A 23,721-nucleotide genomic window follows, 5' to 3' on the forward strand; every position below is an offset into this window, starting at 1 on the left:
AGTGCTTCTTTAAAGAAGCTTGTGTCGAGGAGGGTATTACATTATATAATTGTACATTTTGGCTGAGATTCATTGACTGCGTTGCCTGTACTATAAAAAGCATGTACAGTATGAACAGATTCAGATTGCTATCCTCACTGTAAAAGTGTCCGCCCTTGCTGCTGCTGTCTTCCGGGGAACCTCAGAACAGGTTGAATTAGAACTCTGGTTGGAAATCACTGCGCTAGATATTTCAGTGCCTATAGTTATACACCATTGTGTGTGACTGACAAGAGGGCCACTTCATCGCTATAGGGGCTCATGCACACGACCATATGGATTTTTCAGTGTTTTGCGGGCCGTTTTTAACGGATTCGTTTTTCCATTTTTTGGTTCAGTAGTGTTTCTGGTTCCATTCCGTTTTTCCATATGGCATATACAGTATACAGTAATTACATAGAAAAATTGGGCTGGGCATAAAATTTCCAATAGATGGGTGTGCAGAAACACAACGGATACGGAAGACATACGGAGTACATTCCGTATGCTTTTTTTTTTTTTTTTTGCGGACCCATTGAAATGAATGGTTCAGTATAAGTAACGCATTCTGAACTAAAACAGCCAGTATACTGAACGCAAAAACGTTTGTGTGCATGAGCCCTAATCCATACATTTCATAATATGTGCCTTGCTATAAGAACTGCACTATACTCTGCAATCCTTTAACAGATATGTGTGCTTAAAGTTATGATAATTAAAGTGTAACCGTCATGTTTTCATAAAAAAAAATCCATTTCAGCACGTTACTTCTGCAGCAGCATTATGCATAAAGCAATCTTTAGTTTCTTCACATACCACTGTTTTCCTTGAGTTTTTCCCTTAGTTATGGCTGTTTAAACATTTACAATATGAGGACCTTCTCAAGATGGCTCCTCTGCCAATTCTCTGAGGCCAAAACTGCTTTCCCTCACTTCCCATACACAATTGCTGTAGCCAGCAGCTCCCTGCCAGCCAATCGGATTGGATTACTGAGAGACACGCCTCCTCACTCTGAAGCTTAATGCAGGCATGCAGTGTGAAGGACCGCCCCTCCGTCTTCCTGTCTTCCATAGCAACTGTCTTTTAAGGGAGCAGTAGAAAGGGACAGGGGACATAAATGAAAGCTGTTATTATAAGGTAATAACAGACCTTCTGACAATCATTGACAGACTAACTCAGGCATACATGCCTATCTCCAATAATCTAGCAAATAAAAAAAAATATGACAGTTACACTTTAAGCAATATAATAGCTACTTTCTGGAGCCTTGATCTTTTCTTGAATTTCAATGTACCAGAAGTTACCATAAAAGTAATAGCTCTGTCACACACAAAAAGGAGTAATCATCTTTTCAGCTGGTTTTGCGTTTTATTTGTAGTTATACCCATAATAATTGTCTACAAAGGAAATGGGAATTAAATATAATTATGTTATTACCTATACCATAGCTTCCTTTGATAAAATACTAATTCACATTATTTCTGAACAATATTAATGCTACATGATGAGAGCAAAATTAGTACAGATTATATTAACCCTTCTAGACCTAGGTGTAAGCTCTATTTCTGGATCATGTATCTCCAGCTGATGTTTCCTGCTTCTCCTTCCCCCTCTTTTTTGTTTTCCGGCTCTTTTTTGACAGGTTTACCTCAAGCTGAAAAGGTTCGTCCAGCATCAGCTGGTTTTAGACCTGATTTTGCTATGACAGCCAAGGATCTTCACTGATTGGTGCTGTTTGTTGCTGGGGGAGATTTCCGGACAGCTGATTGGTGTTTATGTCAACGGTGAGAAAAAAATCTGTCCTTAAATGTGGGGTTCAGGGGGCGCTTCTGGGCAAGTTTTAAAAAGACTGGATCGTCACCCTGCACTCTCTCCCTTATTTTTTATGTCGCTTTTCTTTATTAGAGGGGCTGTATCACTCGGCTATTGCTGAGTGGATTTCGATAATTATTGGAAGTTTGGAAGGGGTCATTTGCCTCCATGTGCCATAGTCCATGTCATGTACTGGTGTTCTCCTCTACAAGCATTGTAGATCTGTCACTAGAGAAAACCACAGCATTACAAACCTAGGCTATAGTGTCTATAGTGTAGTATAGTAGCTATAGTCTTTACAATATTACAAGTCTATGAAACAACAGATTTGTAGAATAAAAACAAATTTCTAGTAACATTACCTTTTGACCCTGGAAAACGTGAGAAAGAGGGGCTACTTCACAATTTTTGTGAGCTCCAAATACTTTACACATGGAACATGTTGGCACCTCACAAGTCAGACAGTAAATGTTAATTTTTTCTTCTTCGTGTTCTTCGCACATTGGTTGGTTAGATTTTCTTTCGGGCCTGTGAAATGTCAATTTAAAATAAATTAGTGCATTATATCCAGTACTATTATATTCATGATATTTAAGGGCGGATTATACAATATTTGTCATACATGTTTGCATAGGCTGTTGTCTAATTATCCATGAGATTTACAACTGTATGAGGAACATATAGATATACAGTATATATATATACAGTACAGACCAAAAGTTTGGACACACCTTCTCATTCAAAGAGTTTTCTTTATTTTCATGACTATGAAAATTGTAGATTCACACTGAAGGCATCACATGTGGAATTATATACATAACAAACAAGTGTGAAACAACTGAAAATATGTCATATTCTAGGTTCTTCAAAGTAGCCACCTTTTGCTTTGATTACTGCTTTGCACACTCTTGGCATTCTCTTGATGAGCTTTAAGAGGTAGTCCCCTGAAATGGTTTTCACTTCACAGGTGTGCCCTGTCAGGTTTAATAAGTGGGATTTCTTGCCTTATAAATGGGGTTAGGTCCATCAGTTGCGTTGAGGAGAAGTCAGGCGAATACACAGCTGATAGTCCTACTGAATAGACTGTTAGAATTTGTATTATGGCAAGAAAAAAGCAGCTAAGTAAAGAAAAACGAGTGGCCATCATTACTTTAAGAAATGAAGGTCAGTCAGTCAGCCGAAAAATTGGGAAAACTTTGAAAGTAAGGGCTATTTGACCATGAAGGAGAGTGATGGGGTGCTGCGCCAGATGACCTGGCCTCCACAGTCATCGGACCTGAACCCATTCGAGATGGTTTGGGGTGAGCTGGACCGCAGAGTGAAGGCAAAAGGGCCAACACGTGCTAAGCATCTCTGGGAACTCCTTCAAGACTGTTGGAAGACCATTTCAGGGGACTACCTCTTGAAGTTCATCAAGAGAATGCCAAGAGTGTGCAAAGCAGTAATCAAAGCAAAAGGTGGCTACTTTGAAGAACCTAGAATATGACATATTTTCAGTTGTTTCACACTTGTTTGTTATGTATATAACATGTTGAGATGGTTTCTACTATTTTATTACATGTTTGGCTTGTGACTTGGGACAGTGCTCTGGTGATCCAAAGAAGTTTACAGGGTGGAACATGGACTAGGACGCTACAAGGAGTCTAGCAAAGTGAAAGTGTCTTCATTGTTGGTGAGAAGTTTGCTCCTTTGGAATAAAGCAGATGCACTGACACAGGGTGCACTGCTTATTATTATTACTAATGTAGAGACTTCCATGTCTGTACTAACAGCGATGTGCTTGGACTTTTTGAGGTTTACCAGTTGTTCTCCAGGTCCTCACTTGGTTTATGGTCATTTATAACAAGTTTGTATTTGAAACTCAATCTGTTAATGTCTAACTCCCAATCGGCAGCGAAAAATATATACTTTGCCATTCCCCTTAGCAATGATAGCTTGTCATGAGGACTCTTAGCGCTGGGCCAACCCACAATCAGTTTGACCCTGGGGGACCCTTAACTCCTGAATGGATTGGCCAAACTGGAAATGTTTAAAAAATATATAAAAGATTATGCATATTGAAGACAAATGAAGACAATGACATTCACAGGAAATACAAGCGTTAAAGTGGTATGATCGTTTAGCCTAGGCTTACGTTTGGCATGTTTTAGTGTAAAGAATAAATCACTTTTGGAGATAGATATTTGTAATTCTTTAAACAATCTGTTAGGGAATTTAGATCAGAGGGTTAAGATTGCACATCTGTATAAATTATTCTCAAGGCACTATTTATTAAAATACAATCACCAGGACAAAGGGCCTGGGGAGTTGATTGCCCAAGCATCCAATTAGAGGGATGGGGGAAAATATTTGCGAATTTGAGTTTAATATCTCACAATTTGAATCACGTATTGGTACAATTCAATATTTTGCATAGATTACTGTATTTTTCGCCCTATAAGACGCACCTGTCCATAAGACGCACCTAGATTTTAGAGAGTGAAAATAGGAAAAAAATATTTCCAACAACAGACCAATATTTTAATATTAATAAGGGGGTGACTTTATTAGGGAGGGTCACTTTATTGGGGGGGGGGGGGGTGACTTTATTAGGGGGGGCACTTTATTAGGGGGGTCACTTTATTAACAGTGGGGTCATTAGGCTTACCTTAGAGAATCTTTCTGTCAGGGCACAGCTCTGCACTTAGCCAGGAGCACATAGTCAGGAGCAGGCAGTGTGACGACTGAGAGGCGGAGCAAGAATGTGTGACAGGGAAGCCTGCTCCGCCCCTCATCTGCCTGTGCCTGCGCTCCTCAACTTTCCTTCCCCTCCCTCCTCCATAACAGCACTTGCGGAGGCCGGCCGGTCCCTTCCACAGACAGCACGCAGAGGCGACTAGCCCCTGTATCACAGCGGCGCCCGGTTCCTGCCACTGAATACCCGCAGCGCGTCCGTCTCCTTCAGCAATCGCAAAGCACCAGCAGCGCGGCCGGCCCTTTTATCATCGCAGCGCGGAAGTACACTACTGTAATTCTGGACATGTTTTTTTCCCTATATTCACTCCATAAGACGCACTTACTTCATCTTATAGGGTGAAAAATACGGTATATGTTACGCCTTTATGGCTTAATAAATGTGGGTTAAGAGATAATTCTAAGTGTCCACGGTGTGACTTTTCTAGGGCTGATCACCTACACATGCTCTAGTCTTGTCCAGAACTAAAAGAATACTGGAATGCGATTAATAACTTTGTTACTCATAATATGAGACTCTCGATTCCGTTTATGGTTGAATGTTGGATATTGAGTGATCTCTCTAAGGTAAATTGCCATAAATATAAAAAGATTCTTTTGAATAGAATACTGTTCTTGGCGAGACTATTGATCACTCGAGCCTGGTTTTCACGAAATGTTCCAAATTTGAACACTTGAATAAACCTGGTTAATAGGGTTAAAAACTATGAGAATGTCCTATATAAGCAAAGAAATAGTCAGGAGAATTGGACTAAGATATGGGAGGCCAATTTTATGTTTCCACTTCCCATGACTTCTCTTATTCTCTTCCTTAGTCTTTCTTTACTTTTTTTGCTGTTGCCTGTATTGGGATGATAGAGGGTTCTGAGACCCATCACAAGGGTAGGGAGTGGTGGGAAATGGCTGGTTATGGGGGAGTTAAAACTATAATAAGTTTATATTGTAATTTTGTATGAAATCGAAAATGGTTTGTACATGTCTTATTCTAATAAAGATATATATAAAAAAAAATAAGGTATGATCAATAAAAGAAAAACATAAAAGATTATAAAGGGCCTACCAAAGAAAATGAATTTTGCGATAGTGATATCACTGGAATACCTGAACCTATGTCATGAAGATTTGCCAGTTGTCCATGCTAGTGTACCCCACCTGAGTATGTGATATTGAGCCCCCTCACAAATTTGTCTTGAGTCCCTTTCTTTACTATCAACACAATGAGGGTCCATTCACACGTCCATATGAATGGTCCGGATCCGTTCCGCAATTATGGGGCCGAAACAGATGCTGACAGCACACTATTTGCTGCCCGCATCCACCTTTCCGGATCTGCATTTCCAGATCCGCCTTTCCTGATCCGCAATTCCATTCCCGAAAAAAATAGAACATGTCCTATTCTTGTCCGCACCTGCAGACAAGAAAAGGCATTTTCTATTATAGTGCCGGCGATGTGCGGTCCGCGAATTGCGAAACGCACATTGCCGGTGTCCGTGTTTTGTGGATCCTCAATTTGCGTACAGCAAAACACCTACTGACATGTGAATGGACCCTGATCCTCATTTATCACAGACTGGTGACATACGCCAATCTTTGAGCCAGAGGCTGAGCCTAATTTATGACGAGGCTTACGCTTCATCATAAATTAGGCACAGCCTTTGGCAGTCTGTGCGCCAGAGCTGAAATCTATGCCAGCCCTTGGCCTACTGTAGATTTCTGTCTCCTACTCCAGAAAACTGGCGTAAAAGAACATAAATGTGGCAAGGCCGCTGGCCTCGCCTCTCCCTGCCCTCAACACAAACCCTTTTTGGGCAAGTCGCAAAGGCAGCGGAGAAACGCCACTTGTCAAGACTTTCGTGCAAGAGGTGCTGAAAAAGTCACAGGTTTGAGTTTTTTCTCTCCAGAACACTTGCAAAAATACATGATAAATTAGGCCCAATGAAACTGACTAAAAAACTTGTCTTTGTTGGCCATAGCAACTAATCAAAGTACTGCTTTCATTTTATATTCCGCTCTTGAAAAATGAAAGCCAAATTGAAAGCCAAAAATGAAATCACAAATTTTACCTAAACGCGTTTTTTCAGGATTTTAATATTGAGGGCCTATTTTCATGATAAGCCTTTAATATCTGATCAGTGGAGATCCGACACCGCACATCCCGCTGATCAATTGTTTTGGAGTAGCATGGACGCTGAAAGTTGGCACCAGAAGTACATGGCTCTGTGCGTTGTGTAGTGGACGGAGCTGATAACTGCAGTTATGCTCCTGTTCACTTCAATAGGAGCAGTCTGCCGTTACCGGCTTTGTCTGTGTAGTTTTTGTGACACAGCAGATCTGCGAGGATGTAGGGTGTCAGGTCCCTGCTGATTATATATTGATGGCCTCTCTTGAAGCTAGGACATAAATATTAAAATCCTGGAAAACCCTTTTAAGATTTCATATGTATTTTCTTTTATTTAAGGTTATACTTTTACATAGATAGATAGATATGAGATAGATAGGAGAGATAGATAGGAGAGATAGATAGGAGAGATAGATAGGAGAGATAGATAGATAGATAGATAGATAGATACAGATGTAGCAGGGTTAACACACAAACTCAACTCAAATTTCTTAACTCATCGCGTTATCTTAAAACAAACGACATTGAAAAGCAATTAAAGGTGTTTGCTTAACGCATTTAGTTTAGATAACACGTCTTATAAAGCATGTGTGTTAACTCTACTACATCTGTAGATAAAATGTGGGTGATTGAGTCAGCACAACCCTGTATGTGGTGCACATCACTATGGCGAAATACATATACAAACGCAAAATAAAAATGTGATAGCACTCTGCAACCAGCATTCTGCCCTGCCTTTATGCTGGATGAGACATTGGTGTACATTTTGGCCAAAGCGTAATAAGCCACTCACCACGTCAAGTTCGCCTCTATGGAGTGGTCCCTAACACTAGTTCCTACCTGTTTATGGGCCATGATAGCCACACAAAGTCCAGGTAATGCAGGTCAGCATGCACGCCAAGCACACTCTGCTTTTAACCCCGTCCGGTGCCATTACAGCTTTCATCGGATCCAGGGATGCAAGTACCAACATGCATGCTGAGCCCACCATATACTTCTCCTGGAGCCAAATGGCTACTGGTAGGTTCTATATAAGCAGACTCAGTTTTATACTGACTTTAAAACCAGCCTCCAGGACAGATTGACTGGTCAGGTGTGCATGACTGCATGGAGATCGCCACGCCTCCAATATATACTGCAAAGAAAAAATGTGGGTGATTGAGTCAGCACAACCCTGTATGTGGTGCACATCACTATGGCGAAATACATATACAAACGCAAAATACAAATGTGATAGCACTCTGCAACCAGCATTCTGCCCTGCCTCTATGCTGGATGAGACATTGGTGTACATTTTGGCCAAAGCGTAATAAGCCACTCACCACGTCAAGGTCGCCTCTATGGAGTGGTCCCTAACACCAGTTCCTACCTGTTTATGAGCCATGATAGCCACACATCTGGCCAAAATGTACACCAATGACTCATCCAGCATAGAGGCAGGGCAGAATGCTGGTTGCAGAGTGCTATCACATTTGTATTTTGCGTTTGTATATGTATTTCGCCATAGTGATGTGCACCACATACAGGGTTGTGATGACTCAATCACCCACATTTTTTCTTTGTAGTATATATATGTAGTATTTCGCCGAAATAGCCGCAGGACGGATCCGACATGGTGAACAGCCTGTCGGATCCGTCCTGCCGCAAGTGTGAAAGTAGCCTAACTCCTCCCTGAAACAGTCTTTTTTTACCTTTCTGACAGAGCCTATTTTTTCTAATTTTAATGTGGTAATAACTTTGTAATGCTCTTACTTATCCAACCGATCCTGTGTTTGTTTTCTCGTGACACATAATACTTCATGATAATGGTACATATGAGTAGATATTTTTTACCTTTATTTATTAAAAAAATCAAAATTTATAGAAAATTTGAAAATTTCTTGGAAAAATTTGATATTTTCAAAATTTTTATTTCCCTGCCTTTGTCAGGCAGAGGAAAAACACAGAATTTTAAAAAGGCTAATTTCCCTGCGTTGAGGGCAGCATTTCGGGGCACAGACTAGAAGCAGCTACTGAGGATATATGGGAGAGCTTTAAATCCACATTGAGTAATTGCACAAAAAAATGTATTCCTTCAGGGAACAAGTATAAACGACTAAAATTATAGCCCCCCATGGCTTACAGCTACTGTAAAAAGGGCAATAAATTACAAAAAAGGGCATTAAAAAATACAAAACTATGGGGTCAGATGTAGCCTTTGAAGTTTACAAAGGGCTTAACAAAATCCGTAAAAAGGAGATAAAATTAGCAAAAATACAAAACAAACACCAGGTGGAAAAAGAGAGCAAAACAAATCCCCAAAAAGTATTTAAATATATAAATGCTAAAAAACCAAGGTCTGAGCAGGTAGGTCCCCTAAATGATGGCAGAGTTACTAAATGTTTTTTTTTAGCTCTATATATACAAAAGAAGAGAAAGGAGCTGATATCTGTGGTGCTGGGGCTGTTAGTACATCCAGTACATCCACTCAATTGGCTAAGGATACTTTCACACTAGCGTTTTTCTTTTCCGGTATTAAGTTCCATCACAGGAGATCAATACCGGAAAAAAACTGATCAGTTTTATTCTACAGCATTCTGAATTCTTGCATTCCGTTCAGTATGCATCAGGATGCATCAGTTCAGTCCCTCTTATGTTTTTTGGCCGGAGAAAATACCTCAGCATGCTGCAGTTTTCTCTCCGGCCAAAAGTCCTGAACACTTGCCTGAATGCCGGATCCGGCATTCATTTCCATTGAAATGTATTAGTGCCGGATCCGGCATTAAGTGTTCCGGCAAAACGGATCTGGTTTTCCGGTCTGCGCATGTGCAGTCCTTTAAAAATGCAAAAAATATATTTATATCAGATCCGTTTTTCCGGATGACACCGGAGAGACAGATCTGGTATTTCAATGCATTTGTCAGATGGATCCGAGTTGCTGTTTCCTGGCTGCCTGCAGAGTCAGGACGTACAGAGCGCACTCTGACCTGACGCTGCATGAGGTCAGATGACTGCAGCGCGGGCCCTGAGAAGAGAAGACAGCCAGGACAGGGAGAGTGGCGGCAGGAGAGGTGAATTACTTTATTATTTTACATTCTGATCTGAGGTCTGATATGGAAGTCTAATGGGGGGTCTGGAGAGGTCAAATGGAGGTCTGGAGTGGTCTATGGGGGGTCTGGAGGTCTGACTAGGGGGTCAGGAGGTGTGACTTGGGGGTCTGGAGATGTCTAATGGGGGTCTGGAAGTCTAATGGGGGTCAGATATGGGTGTCTGGAGGTCTAGTGGGAGTCTGGAGGTCTAGTGGGGGTCTGGAGGTCTAGTGGGAGTCTGGAGGTCTGATATGTGGGTCTGGAGGTCTAGCGGGAGTCTGGAGGTCTGATATGTGGGTGGTATGGAGGTCTAGTGGGAGTCTAGAGGTCTGATATGTGGGTCTGGAGGTGGAGGTCTGATATTGGGTCGGGGTCTTACATGGAGGTCTAATGGGGGTCTGATCTGAGGTTTAAAACTGGGCTCTTATATTGGGTCTGACATAGAGGTCTAAATGGGATTTGGTCTGAGATGGGGGGATCTCATTTAGGGTTTTATATGGGGGTCTGATCTGAAAGGAAGGGGGGATTTTTTTGTACTAGCACACAATATAAAGGGGTGTTTTTGTACTGTGTATCTGTGTGGTACCAGTATTTTCAGGGGGACTGTTTCTGCAGGAAAGTATTGGGGAGCACAGTGGACACAGTATTGGGTGTTAAGAAGGCGGAAGGATGATGGAAAAGTAGGAAAATAAGATGTCTGTTAAACTCTGCAGTGATGAGGCACGGCTGAAAGAAGCCACCATGGTAGTCTGGTCTAACAGAAGAACAAGAGGAAAGAGAATATCTACATCAAAGAGGAGACGTAAGAGGTACATACTGTATGTTTACGCTGTGTTACCCTTTATGTTCGGTAGCGCTGTATGTAATGTTTTCCAAGTATGTCTTTAAAGGGGTTGTCCGCTTTTTTTTTTGTATGAGCGCTGCCTTCTCTGCCCTGTTTACCTGCTCATCACTGCAAATGCTATGGCGAGCAGGTGAACAGAACAGAGAAAGCAGCTCTCATATGAGCGCTGTCCTCTATTCAAACAGCTGATCGTTGGGGGTGCCGGAGGACACCAGCCATTCATATATTGATGACCTATTCTGAGGATAAGTAATCAGTAGTAAAAAGAGGACAACCCCTTTAACAGTAGGACTGGCGTTTCAATATTTGCCTCAGGCAGCGAAAAAGCTAGGTGCACCAACGCAGAGTGAAGGGGGGCCCAAGCTGAACTCTTGCACCAGGGCCCATGAGCCTTTAGCTATGCCCCTGGTGCTGCACATTGTATAGTGGTAGTGCTTGTTATTGAAGCTCAGCCCCATTGACTTTAATAGGGCTGAGCTGCAACTAGGCCATGTGACAGATGTACGGTGATGTCACGAGGCCTAGGATGAGGCCGCGGCACTCACAGAGTGCCAGCCTCTTCTAACAGATGATCAGTGGGGGTCCCGGGTGATGGACTCCCTATAATCTGATATTGATGGCCTATTCAGAGAATAGGTCATCAATATAAATTACTGGATAACTTCTTTAAAGGAAAATGGAAGTGAAATTTTACTTTTTTGCAGATTTTTTTTATTTTAATCTATTTTTTCCCGTAACACACCACTGATTAACAGCAAAACAAACCTCAATATTTATTACCTTGATTCTGCAGTTTACAGAAACATCCCATATGTGGTTTTAAATGCTGTATGGGCACACTTCAGGGCTCAGAGGGGAAGGAGCAACATATGGATTTTGAAAGACCCATTTTGCTAGAATGGTTTTTGGTGCCATGTAACATCGTAACATAGTTTGTAAGGCTGAAAAAAGACATCAGTCCATCAAGTTCAGCCTGTTATCCTGCAAGTTGATCCAGAGGAAGGCAAAAGAAACTGTCAGGTGGATACCAATATCCCTTATTTTAGGGGAAAAAATCCTTCAATCAACCATGCTTCTCCAGAAATCTAGTAACTATAGCCTGTAATATTATTACACTTCAGAAATACATCCAGGCCCCTCCTGAACTCTTTTAGTAAATTTACCATCACCACCTCCTCAGGCAGAGAGTTTCATAGTCTCACAACTCTTAGGCAGGGTTCACATCTAGAGTTGAGCGAACACCTGGATGTTCGGGTTCGAGAAGTTCGGCCGAACTTCCCGTAAATGTTCGGGTTCGGGATCCGAACCCGAACCGAACTTCGTCCCGAACCCGAACCCCATTGAAGTCGGGACCCGAACTTTTGGGCACTAAAAAGGCTGTAAAACAGCCTAGGAAAGAGCTAGAGGGCTGCAAAAGGCAGCAACATGTAGGTAAATCCCCTGCAAACAAATGTGGATAGGGAAATGAATTAAAATAAAAATTAAAAAAATAAAAATGAACCAATATCAATTGGACAGAGGTCCCATAGCAGAGAATCTGGCTTCACGTCAGCAGAGAATCAGTCTCTTCATGCCATAGCAAAGAATCTGGCTTCATGTCAGCACAGAATCAGTCTCTTCATGACATAGCAGAGAATCTGGCTTCATGTCAGCACAGAATCAGTCTTCATGTCATAGCAGAGAATCAGGCTTCACGTCACCCACCACTGGAACAGGCCACTGTCACACATTTAGGCCCCGGCACCCAGACAGAGGAGAGCGGTCCCGTAACAGAGAATCTGGCCTTATGTCAGCGCAGAATCTGTCTTCATGTCATAGCAGAGAATCAGGCTTCACGTCACCCACCACTGGAACAGGCCACTGTCACACATTTAGGCCCCGGCACCCAGACAGAGGAGAGCGGTCCCGTAACAGAGAATCTGGCCTTATGTCAGCGCAGAATCTGTCTTCATGTCATAGCAGAGAATCAGGCTTCACGTCACCCACCACTGGAACAGGCCACTGTCACACATTTAGGCCCCGGCACCCAGACAGAGGAGAGCGGTCCCGTAACAAAGAATCTGGCCTTATGTCAGCGCAGAATCTGTCTTCATGTCATAGCAGAGAATCAGGCTTCACGTCACCCACCACTGGAACAGGCCACTGTCACACATTTAGGCCCAGGCACCCAGGCAGAGGAGAGAGGTCCCGTAACAGAGAATCTGGCCTTATGTCAGCGCAGAATCTGTCTTCATGTCATAGCAGAGAATCAGGCTTCATGTCACCCACCACTGGAACAGGCCACTGTCACACATTTAGGCCCAGGCACCCAGGCAGAGGAGAGAGGTCCCGTAACAGAGAATCTGGCCTTATGTCAGTGCAGAATGTGTATTCATGTCATAGCAGAGAATCAGGCTTCACGTCACCCACCACTGGAACAGGCCACTGTCACACATTTAGGCCCAGGCACCCAGACAGAGGAGAGCGGTCCCGTAACAGAGAATCTGGCCTTATGTCAGCGCAGAATCTGTCTTCATGTCATAGCAGAGAATCAGGCTTCACGTCACCCACCACTGGAACAGGCCACTGTCACACATTTAGGCCCAGGCACCTAGGCAGAGGAGAGAGGTCCCGTAACAGAGAATCTGGCCTTATGTCAGCACAGAATCTGTATTCATGTCATAGCAGAGAATCAGGCTTCACGTCACCCACCACTGGAACAGGCCACTGTCACACATTTAGGCCCCGGCACCCAGACAGAGGAGAGCGGTCCCGTAACAGAGAATCTGGCCTTATGTCAGCGCAGAATCTGTCTTCATGTCATAGCAGAGAATCAGGCTTCACGTCACCCACCACTGGAACAGGCCACTGTCACACATTTAGGCCCAGGCACCCAGGCAGAGGAGAGAGGTCCCGTAACAGAGAATCTGGCCTTATGTCAGCGCAGAATCTGTATTCATGTCTTAGCAGAGAATCAGGCTTCACGTCACCCACCACTGGAACAGGCCACTGTCACACATTTAGGCCCCGGCACCCAGACAGAGGAGAGCGGTCCCGTAACAGAGAATCTGGCCTTATGTCAGCGCAGAATCTGTCTTCATGTCATAGCAGAGAATCAGGCTTCACGTCACCCACCACTGGAACAGGCCACTGTCACACATTTAGGCCCCGGCACCCAGACAGAGGAGAGCGGTCCCGTAACAGAGAATCTGGCCTTATGTCAGCGCAGAATCTGTCTTCATGTCATAGCAGAGAATCAGGCTTCACGTCACCCACCACTGGAACAGGCCACTGTCACACATTTAGGCCCCGGCACCCAGACAGAGGAGAGCGGTCCCGTAACAGAGAATCTGGCCTTATGTCAGTGCAGAATCTGTCTTCATGTCATAGCAGAGAATCAGGCTTCACGTCACCCACCACTGGAACAGGCCACTGTCACACATTTAGGCCCCGGCACCCAGACAGAGGAGAGCGGTCCCGTAACAGAGAATCTGGCCTTATGTCAGCGCAGAATCTGTCTTCATGTCATAGCAGAGAATCAGGCTTCACGTCACCCACCACTGGAACAGGCCACTGTCACACATTTAGGCCCAGGCACCCAGGCAGAGGAGAGAGGTCCCGTAACAGAGAATCTGGCCTTATGTCAGCGCAGAATGTGTATTCATGTCATAGCAGAGAATCAGGCTTCACGTCACCCACCACTGGAACAGGCCACTGTCACACATTTAGGCCCAGGCACCCAGGCAGAGGAGAGAGGTCCCGTAACAGAGAATCTGGCCCCAGACAGAGGAGAGGTTCATTCAACTTTGGGTTGCCCCGCAATATAATGGTAAAATGAAATTAAAAATAGTATTGAATGAGGAAGTGCCCTGGAGTAGAATAATATATTGTTAAGGGGAGGTAGTTAATATCTAATCTGCACAAGGGATGGACAGGTCCTGTGGGATCCATGCCTGGTTCATTTTTATGAACGTCAGCTTGTCCACATTGGCTGTAGACAGGCGGCTGCGTTTGTCTGTAATGACGCCCCCTGCCGTGCTGAATACACGTTCAGACAAAACGCTGGCCGCCGGGCAGGCCAGCACCTCCAAGGCATAAAAGGCTAGCTCTGGCCACGTGGACAATTTGGAGACCCAGAAGTTGAATGGGGCCGAACCATCAGTCAGTACGTGGAGGGGTGTGCACAGGTACTGTTCCACCATGTTAGTGAAATGTTGCCTCCTGCTAACACGTTCCGTATCAGGTGGTGGTGCACTTAGCTGTGGCGTGTTGACAAAACTTTTCCACATCTCTGCCATGCTAACCCTGCCCTCAGAGGAGCTGGGCGTGACACAGCTGCGTTGGCGACCTCTTGCTCCTCCTCTGCCTTCGCCTTGGGCTTCCACTGGTTCCCCTGTGACATTTGGGAATGCTCTCAGTAGCGCGTCTACCAACGTGCGCTTGTACTCGCGCATCTTCCTATCACGCTCCAGTGTAGGAAGTAAGGTGGGCACATTGTCTTTGTACCGGGGATCCAGCAGGGTGGCAACCCAGTAGTCCGCACACGTTAAAATGTGGGCAACTCTGCTGTCGTTGCGCAGGCACTGCAGCATGTAGTCGCTCATGTGTGCCAGGCTGCCCAGAGGTAAGGACAAGCTGTCCTCTGTGGGAGGCGTATCGTCATCGTCCTGTGTTTCCCCCCAGCCACGCACCAGTGATGGGCCCGAGCTGCTTTGGGTGCCACCCCGCTGTGAACATGCTTCATCCTCATCCTCCTCCACCTCCTCCTCATCCTCGTCCTCCTCGTCCTCCAGTAGTGGGCCCTGTCTGGCCACATTTGTACCTGGCCTCTGGTGTTGCAAAAAACCTCCCTCTGAGTCACTTCGAAGAGACTGGCCTGAAAGTGCTAAAAATGACCCCTCTTCCTCCTCCTTCTCCTGGGTCACCTCCTCTTCCATCATCGCCCTAAGTGTTTTCTCAAGGAGACATAGAAGTGGTATTGTAACGCTGATAACGGCGTCATCGCCACTGGCCATGTTGGTGGAGTACTCGAAACAGCGCAACAGGGCACACAGGTCTCGCATGGAGGCCCAGTCATTGGTGGTGAAGTGGGTCTGATCCACAGTGCGACTGACCCGTGCGTGCTGCAGCTGAAACTCCACTATGGCCTGCTGCTGCTCGCACAGTCTGTCCAGCATATGCAAGGTGGAGTTCCACCTGGTGGGCACGTCGCATATGAGGCGGTGAGCGGGAAGGCCGAAGTTACGCTGTAGCGCAGACAGGCGAGCAGCGGCAGGGTGTGAACGCCGGAAGCACGAACAGACGGCCCGCACTTTATGCAGCAGCTCTGACATGTCGGGGTAGTTGCGAATGAACTTCTGCACCACCAAATTCAGCACATGCGCCAGGCAAGGGATGTGCGTCAAACCGGCTAGTCCCAGAGCTGCAACGAGATTTTGCCCATTATCGCACACAACCAGGCTGGGCTTGAGGCTCACCGGCAGCAACCACTCGTCGGTCTGTTGTTCTATACCCCGCCACAACTCCTGTGCGGTGTGGGGCCTGTCCCCCAAACATATGAGTTTCAGAATGGCCTGCTGACGTTTACCCCGTGCTGTGCTGAAGTTGGTGGTGAAGGTGTGTGGCTGACTGGATGAGCAGGTGGAAGAAGAGGAGGAGGAAGCTGAGTAGGAGGAGGAGGAGACAGGAGGCAAAGAATGTTGCCCTGCGATCCTTGGCGGCGGAAGGACGTGCGCCAAACAGCTCTCCGCCTGGAGCCAGGCCGCAACTACATTTACCCAGTGTGCAGTTAGGGAGATATAGCGTCCCTGGCCGTGCTTACTGGTCGACGTATCTGTGGTTAGGTGGACCTTGCCACAGATGGCGTTGCGCAGTGCACACTTGATTTTATCGGACACTTGTTTGTGCAGGGAAGGCACGGCTCTCTTGGAGAAGTAGTGGCGGCTGGGAACAACATACTGTGGGACAGCAAGTGACATGAGCTGTTTGAAGCTGTCTGTGTACACCAGCCTAAATGACAGCATTTCATAGGCCAGTAGTTTAGAAATGCTGGCATTCAGGGCCAGGGATCGAGGGTGGCTAGGTGGGAATTTACGCTTTCTCTCAAATGTTTGTGAGATGGAGAGCTAAACGCTGCCGTGTGACATGGTTGAGATGCTTGGTGACGCAGGTGGTGGTGTTGGTGGTACATCCCATGTTTGCTGGGCGGCAGGTGCCAACGTTCCTCCAGAGGCGGAGGAAGAGGCCGAGGCGGTGGCAGCAGCAGCAGAAGAGGCCGAGGCGGCGGCAGCAGCAGAAGAGGCCGAGGCGGCAGCAGCAGAAGAGGTAGCAGGGGGAGCCTGAGTGACTTCCTTGTTTTTAAGGTGTTTACTCCACTGCAGTTCATGCTTTGCATGCAGGTGCCTGGTCATGCAGGTTGTGCTAAGGTTCAGAACGTTAATGCCTCGCTTCAGGCTCTGATGGCACAGCGTGCAAACCACTCGGGTCTTGTCGTCAGCACATTGTTTGAAGAAGTGCCATGCCAGGGAACTCCTTGAAGCTGCCTTTGGGGTGCTCGGTCCCAGATGGCGGCGGTCAGTAGCAGGCGGAGTCTCTTGGCGGCGGGTGTTCTGATTTTGCCCACTGCTCCCTCTTTTGCTACGCTGTTGGCTCGGTCTCACCACTGCCTCTTCCTCCGAACTGTGAAAGTCAGTGGCACGACCTTCCTTCCATGTGGGGTCTAGGACCTCATCGTCCCCTGCATCGTCTTCCACCCAGTCTTGATCCCTGACCTCCTGTTCAGTCTGCACACTGCAGAAAGACGCAGCAGTTGGCACCTGTGTTTCGTCATCATCAGAGACGTGCTGAGGTGGTATTCCCATGTCCTCATCATCAGGAAAAATAAGTGGTTGTGCGTTAGTGCATTCTATCTCTTCCACCCCTGGGGAAGGGCTAGGTGGATGCCCTTGGGAAACCCTGGCAGCAGAGTCTTCAAACAGCATAAGAGACTGCTGCATATCTTGAGGCTCAGACAGTTTCCCTGATATGCATGGGGGTGATGTGACAGACCGATGGGCTTGGTTTTCATGCGCCATCTGTGCGCTTTCTGCAGAAGACTGGGTGGGAGATAATGTGAACGTGCTGGATCCACTGTCGGCCACCCAATTGACTAATGCCTGTACCTGCTCAGGCCTTACCATCCTTAGAACGGCATTGGGCCCCACCAAATATCGCTGTAAATTCTGCTGGCTACTGGGACCTGAGGTAGTTGGTTCACTAGGACGTGTGGCTGTGGCAGAACGGCCACGTCCTCTCCCAGCACCAGAGGGTCCACTAACACCACCACGACCATGTCCACGTCCGCGTCCCTTATTAGATGTTTTCCTCATTGTTCCCGTTCACCACAATTTTGAGAATGGCAAATTTGGGAATGCTTTTTCAACCCAGAACAAAAAGTCTGCTTTTACGGTCACTACAAATAACTTGACCAGCAAAAACAGTGCAGATTTGGTTGAATAGAGAAGTGAGACCTGTTTTTTTTTGCGCTGTGTGACAGGTATAGGTTTAATCACAAAATGACACTTCTATCAGCACGCTAGCGTGTGTCTTAGGTTTTTCTGAATGACACTATCAATACCTTCAATGTAAGATTTTCTTTTTGGGATAGATTTCAAGTAGGCCTCAAATACCAGAAACTAGTTATTTTGAGAATGGGAAATTTGGGAATGCTTTTTCAACCCAGAACAAAAATTCTGCTTTTTCGGTCACTACAAATAACTTGACCAGCAAAAACAGTGCAGATTTGGTTGAATAGAGATGTGAGACCTGTTTTTTTTTGCGCTGTGTGACAGGTATAGGTTTAATCACAGAATGACACTTCTATCAGCACGCTAGCGTGTGTCTTAGGTTTTTCTGAATGACACTATCAATACCTTCAATGTAAGATTTTCTTTTTGGGATAGATTTTAAGTAGGCCTCAAATACCAGAAACTAGTTATTTTGAGAATGGGAAATTTGGGAATGCTTTTTCAACCCAGAACAAAAATTGTGCTTTTACGGTCAATACAAATAACTTGACCAGCTAAAACAGTACAGATTTGGTTGAATAGAAATGTCAGGTCTATTTTTTAGGCGCTGGGTGACAGGCTCAACTTGCCCCTGATGTAATATATGGCCAAAAAATAACCACACTGTTGATGGTTAAATGCACTTGGGTGACACAGGCTCAGCCTGCACCAGATGTAGTATATGGCCAAAAAATAATCAGACTGTTGATGGTTAAATGCACTTGGGTGACACAGGCTCAGCCTGCAGCTGATGTAGTATATGGCCAAAAAATAATCAGACTGTTGATGGTTAAATGCACTTGGGTGACACAGGCTCAGCCTGCAGCTGATGTAGTATATGGCCAAAAAATAACCAGACTGTTGATGGTTAAATGCACTTCGGTGACACAGGCTCAGCCTGCAGCTGATGTAGGATATAGCACAAAATAACCACAAAATCGATGATAGCTCGTGCTGGCGCACCACAAGTCACAAAATGGCCGCCGATCACCCCAGAAAAAAAGTTATCTAAAAACGCTCTGGGCAGCCTCAAAAAAGTGAGCAAGTCAATAATAGCACTTCAATGATCCACAGCTGCAGATCGATCACAGAATGAAGTCTTTTGGAGGAGTTAATCTGCCTAATCTCGCCCTAGCGTCGCAGCTGCAACCTCTCCCTATACTGATCATAGCAGAGTGACGTGCGGCGCTACGTGACTCCAGCTTAAATAGAGGCTGGGTCACATGGTGCACTGGCCAATCACAGCCATGCCAATAGTAGGCATGGCTGTGATGGCCTCTTGGGCCAAGTAGTATGACGCTTGTTGATTGGCTGCTTTGCAGCCTTTCAAAAAGCGCCGAACACCGAACCCGAACCCAGACTTTTACGAAAAAGTTCGGGTTCGGGTCCGTGTTACGGACACCCCAAAATTCGGTACGAACCCGAACTATACAGTTCGGGTTCGCTCATCCCTATTCACATCACCAAGTTTTTTCCATCCATTTAACATATACAAAAAACAGACTCGTTAAACGGATGCCTCAGACTGATGCCATACAGTGGCATCTGTTCACCATAGAGTTTCATTGTAAAAAAAATATATACTTGTTTTTATTATTAAAAAAAGGATATGTTTTTGTTACCAGACTGTGCAGGATACATGAAGAGAACGTGGTGTGCTGCGTTTTTGTATACATCAAATGGAGGCATAAAACTTGATGTTAACCCGCCCTTACAGTAAAGAATTGTAACGGAGAGCCAGTGGCGCGGTCTCTCCCTGCAGCGCCGCCGGCATCCTATACGTCTCCATGGTAACAAGGTGGTGGAGAGGACCCGGCCGCGCACGCTTCCTCAGCGTGGCCGGTGTCCTTCACCCCCTAGACAACGAGCAGGAGGGGAACTGAGCGCCGATGGCAATGAGTTGGCGCTCAGGTGTATTGATGTGCTGGACACGGGTCACGTGACGCTGGCCACGTCACGTGACCCATTAATAAGACCTATTTAAACAGGTAACCTGCTGGCCACAGGTTGCCTGTGATTGGTCTTGCTACCTCACTAGCATTCCCTGCATGTGTGACTTCCTTTGTTTGACCTCGGCTTGTATTTGACTTTTGACCTTGTGATACCCCTGGTACTGATGCGATCTCTTGGCTCCTGACCTCGGCTTGTATTTGACTTTTGACCTTGTGATACCCCTGGTACTGACGCGATCTCCTGGTTCCTGACCTCGGCTTGTATTTGACTCTGGTTGCGGTTCTTACCCGTCCTGGGAAGCCTTCGCTTCTGTGTTTTCTGTCTGTGTCTTTTGTTCCCTCCCTTTATTGTTCCTTCCTTTAGGCCCCTGCAGGTACGCAAGCTAGGGACTGCCGCCCAGTTGTACCCCGTCGGTTAGGATGCACCGTGCAAGTAGGTAGGGACAGAGGTGTGGGGGTTGAGTAGGGCTGCACTTATCCCTATCTATACGTGACAGAATCACAGGCCTTACCTAAACCATGGACGCTATACAGGTCCTTATGGATACAGTACAGAGTCTCGCCCAACTGGTGCAGGAATTGGCAGAGTGACTACAGCAACAGGAGTTGCTTCAAACACCACATACAGCGACCTCCTCCTTTCAGAATCTTGAATCTCATGTTAAGTTGCCGGATTGTTTTTCAGGGGACCGTAAGCATTTTTTGACATTTAAGGAGAGCTGTAAACTTTATTTTTGTTTACGCCCACACTCTTCCGGTTCCGAACAACAAAGAGTAGGCATTGTTATCTCTTTGTTGCAGGGAGACCCACAAGAATGGGCTTACTCTCTCCCCACGGACTCCCCTTGCTTAGCTACTATGGAAGCATTTTTTCAGGCTTTAAGTGTACCCGATAGGTTGGCTGTAGAAAAATCTCATTTAAAGTCTCTTAGCCAGGGAGACTGGTGGAGGAATATTGCGCCAAATTCCAGAAATGGTACGTTTCTTCTGGCTGGAACGATCCAGCACTTAAATGTCAGTTCAGGGTAGGGATCTCTGAAGACTTGAAGGCTATGTTAGTCAGTTATCCCTCCCCCGACACCTTAGAGCAGACGATGACTTTGGCTGTTAGACTAGACGGACGAATTAGGGAAAGATAAAGAGAACTACTGATGTTTCCACAGGTGGTAGATAAACCTGACTCCTCACCCTTGAGAGTCAAACTGGAGGATCGTCTAGAAGAGCCCATGCAGCTCGGGATGACCATGAGGGATCAAAGACTGCAGAGGGGAGCCTGCTTTTACTGCAGAGAATCGGATCACTGGTTACGGAAATGTCCTAAAATTCCTCCCTCCAGGAGATCTCCGCGTCCTGATGCCCAGAACGATAAGGTACTTCCCAAGGTGGTTAAAGAGAAAGTATTGTTACCCTTGGTTATTTCTTTTGGCACCTGTAAGGGTTCTGGGAAGGCATTTATTGATTCTGGGTTCGTCTCTAATTTTGACCACAATTTTGCTCTTTCCCTTGGTGTGCCCATTTTGTCTCTTGATAACCCCATTCATATTATTGATATTGACTCCACTCCTTTGGTGGGCGGAACAGTAGAATATTATACCCCTGAGCTGACCTTGACTGTGGGAGCCCTTCATATTGAGTGTTGTTCTTTTTTTATTTTAAAGAATTTACCCGTGGTGGTAGTTCTTGGAATGCCTTGGCTCCAGGTTCATAACCCAGTCATCAACTGGTCCATGGGTGAATTAGAGAAATGGGGATTAAATTGTGATTAATGCTGTCTACCTATTATTCAGGCTGGGGTCACTACGGAGTCGAAAACTCTTCCTACGTATATTGATGACTTTTCTGATGTCTTTTCCATGTCCGATGCTGATTTCCTTCCCCCTCATAGACCATATGATTGTGCCATCAATCTTGTTCAGGGATCCAAGTACCCTAGGGGTCGTATTTATAATTTGTCCAGTCCGGAACGGAAGTCTATGAGGGATTACTTGAAGGAGAGCTTACAAAAAGGACATATGAGACCCTCGGTGCCTCCTATGGGGGCAGGGTTTTCTTCGTTGAGAAAAAATATGGTGGACTGAGACCATGTATTGATTATAGAGAGTTAAATAAGATTACTGTTAAGAACCAGTACTCTTTCCCCTTAATCCCAGACCTGTTTAATCAAGTTCTTGGAGCTCACTGGTTCACTAAACATGATCTCAGGGGGGCCGATAATCTTATTTGAATTAAGGAGGGGGGTGGGTGGAAGACGGCCTTTAATACCCCTGAGGGTCATTATGAATATTTGGTGATGCCGTTTGGTTTAAGTAATGCTCCGGCAATTTTCAATGACATTTTTAGGCAATTTATTGGAAAATGTTTATTTGGATGATATTCTAATTTATTCACCTGACTGGGATTCTCACGTTATTCACACTAGACAGGTACTGGAGGTTCTTCGAGAGAACCGATTATTCGCAAAAGGGGAGAAGTGTATATTTGGTGTGCAGAAAATTTCATTTTTGGGATATATTCTCACACCCCAATTCTTTAAGATGGATTTTGGAATGGGTGAGACCCTCCTCTCTTAAAGCGTTACAACGCTTTCTGGGTTTTTCAAATTATTACCGGAAGTTTATTAAAAAAAAAAAATATTATTGCAAAGCCTCTCACTGACCTAACCATGGATCTGGTGAATTGGCTGCCTGAGGCCATAGACGCTTTTGAAACACTCAAGAGGTGTTTTGTTAACGCCCCAGTATTAGTTCAACCAGACCAAGAGAGGCCTTTTGTGGTTGAGGTTGATGCCTCAGAGAATGGGATAGGGGCAGTACTCTCCCAGTGATCATCACCCCTCACAACCTGAGGCCTTGCGCTTTCTTTTCTCGTAAGTTCTCTTCTACGGAGAGAAATTATGATATTGGTAATCGATAGTTACTGGCTATTAAATGGGACTTTGAGGAATGGCGTCATTTTTTGGAGGGGGCTCAACATTGTATTACGGTACTTACTGATCATAAGAATTTAATGTTTTTGGAATCTGCTAAACGTTTGAATCCCGGCCAGGCCAGGTGGGCATTGTTCTTTACACGCTTTAACTTTTGTATTACTTTCAGGCCAGGAAGTAAAAATGTCAAAGCTGATGCCCTATCCCAGAGTTTTTGTGCCTTTCAGTCTCCTGATACTCCACCAGAACCTATTTTGCCGGCAGGTATCATTGTGGCTGCGGTCTCTTCCGATTTGTCAAGCGAAATTACTGCGGGACAACACTTGGCTCTGGTACAATCCCCTAAAGATAAGTTGTTTGTTCCTGGACATTTGCGTCTCTGACTGTTAGGTGAGTGCCACAATTCTGTTTTTAGTGTGCATCCTGGCATTAATGCCACCAAGGAACTAGTTTCCAGGTTTTACTGGTGGCCCACCTTGGCTAGAGATATCCAGTCATATGTATCCTCTTGTGAGGTTTGTGCCAGGTCCAAGACTCCTAGGCCCCATCCGGTGGGTGAGTTACGACCGCTGCCCATCCCTAGTAGACCTTGGTCCCATATTTCCATGGATTTTATTACCGACCTACCGGTTTCAGAGGGTAAGTCGGTTGTGTGGGTAATCGTTGGCAGATTTAGCACAATGGTTCATTTCGTTCCTCTGTCAAAATTGCCTAATGCTAAAACTT

At 45.4% G+C, this 23,721-nt stretch overlaps 1 protein-coding gene across 3 annotated transcripts in view; it reads right to left on the reverse strand.

Moving 5' to 3' along the window:
* Positions 1 to 23,721, reverse strand: part of TRIM55 (tripartite motif containing 55) — a 186,300-nt gene that overhangs the window by 127,033 nt on the left and 35,546 nt on the right. For all 3 annotated transcript variants that reach the window (XM_040432405.1, XM_040432403.1, XM_040432404.1), the window contains exon 3: positions 2,193 to 2,358. In XM_040432405.1, coding sequence (XP_040288339.1) covers positions 2,193 to 2,358 — 166 coding nt within the window. The remainder of the gene's footprint in view (positions 1 to 2,192; positions 2,359 to 23,721) is intronic.

Source organism: Bufo bufo, chromosome 5 (assembly GCF_905171765.1).
Source record: "Bufo bufo chromosome 5, aBufBuf1.1, whole genome shotgun sequence".
In the NCBI taxonomy this organism is placed as follows: Eukaryota; Metazoa; Chordata; class Amphibia; order Anura; family Bufonidae; genus Bufo; species Bufo bufo.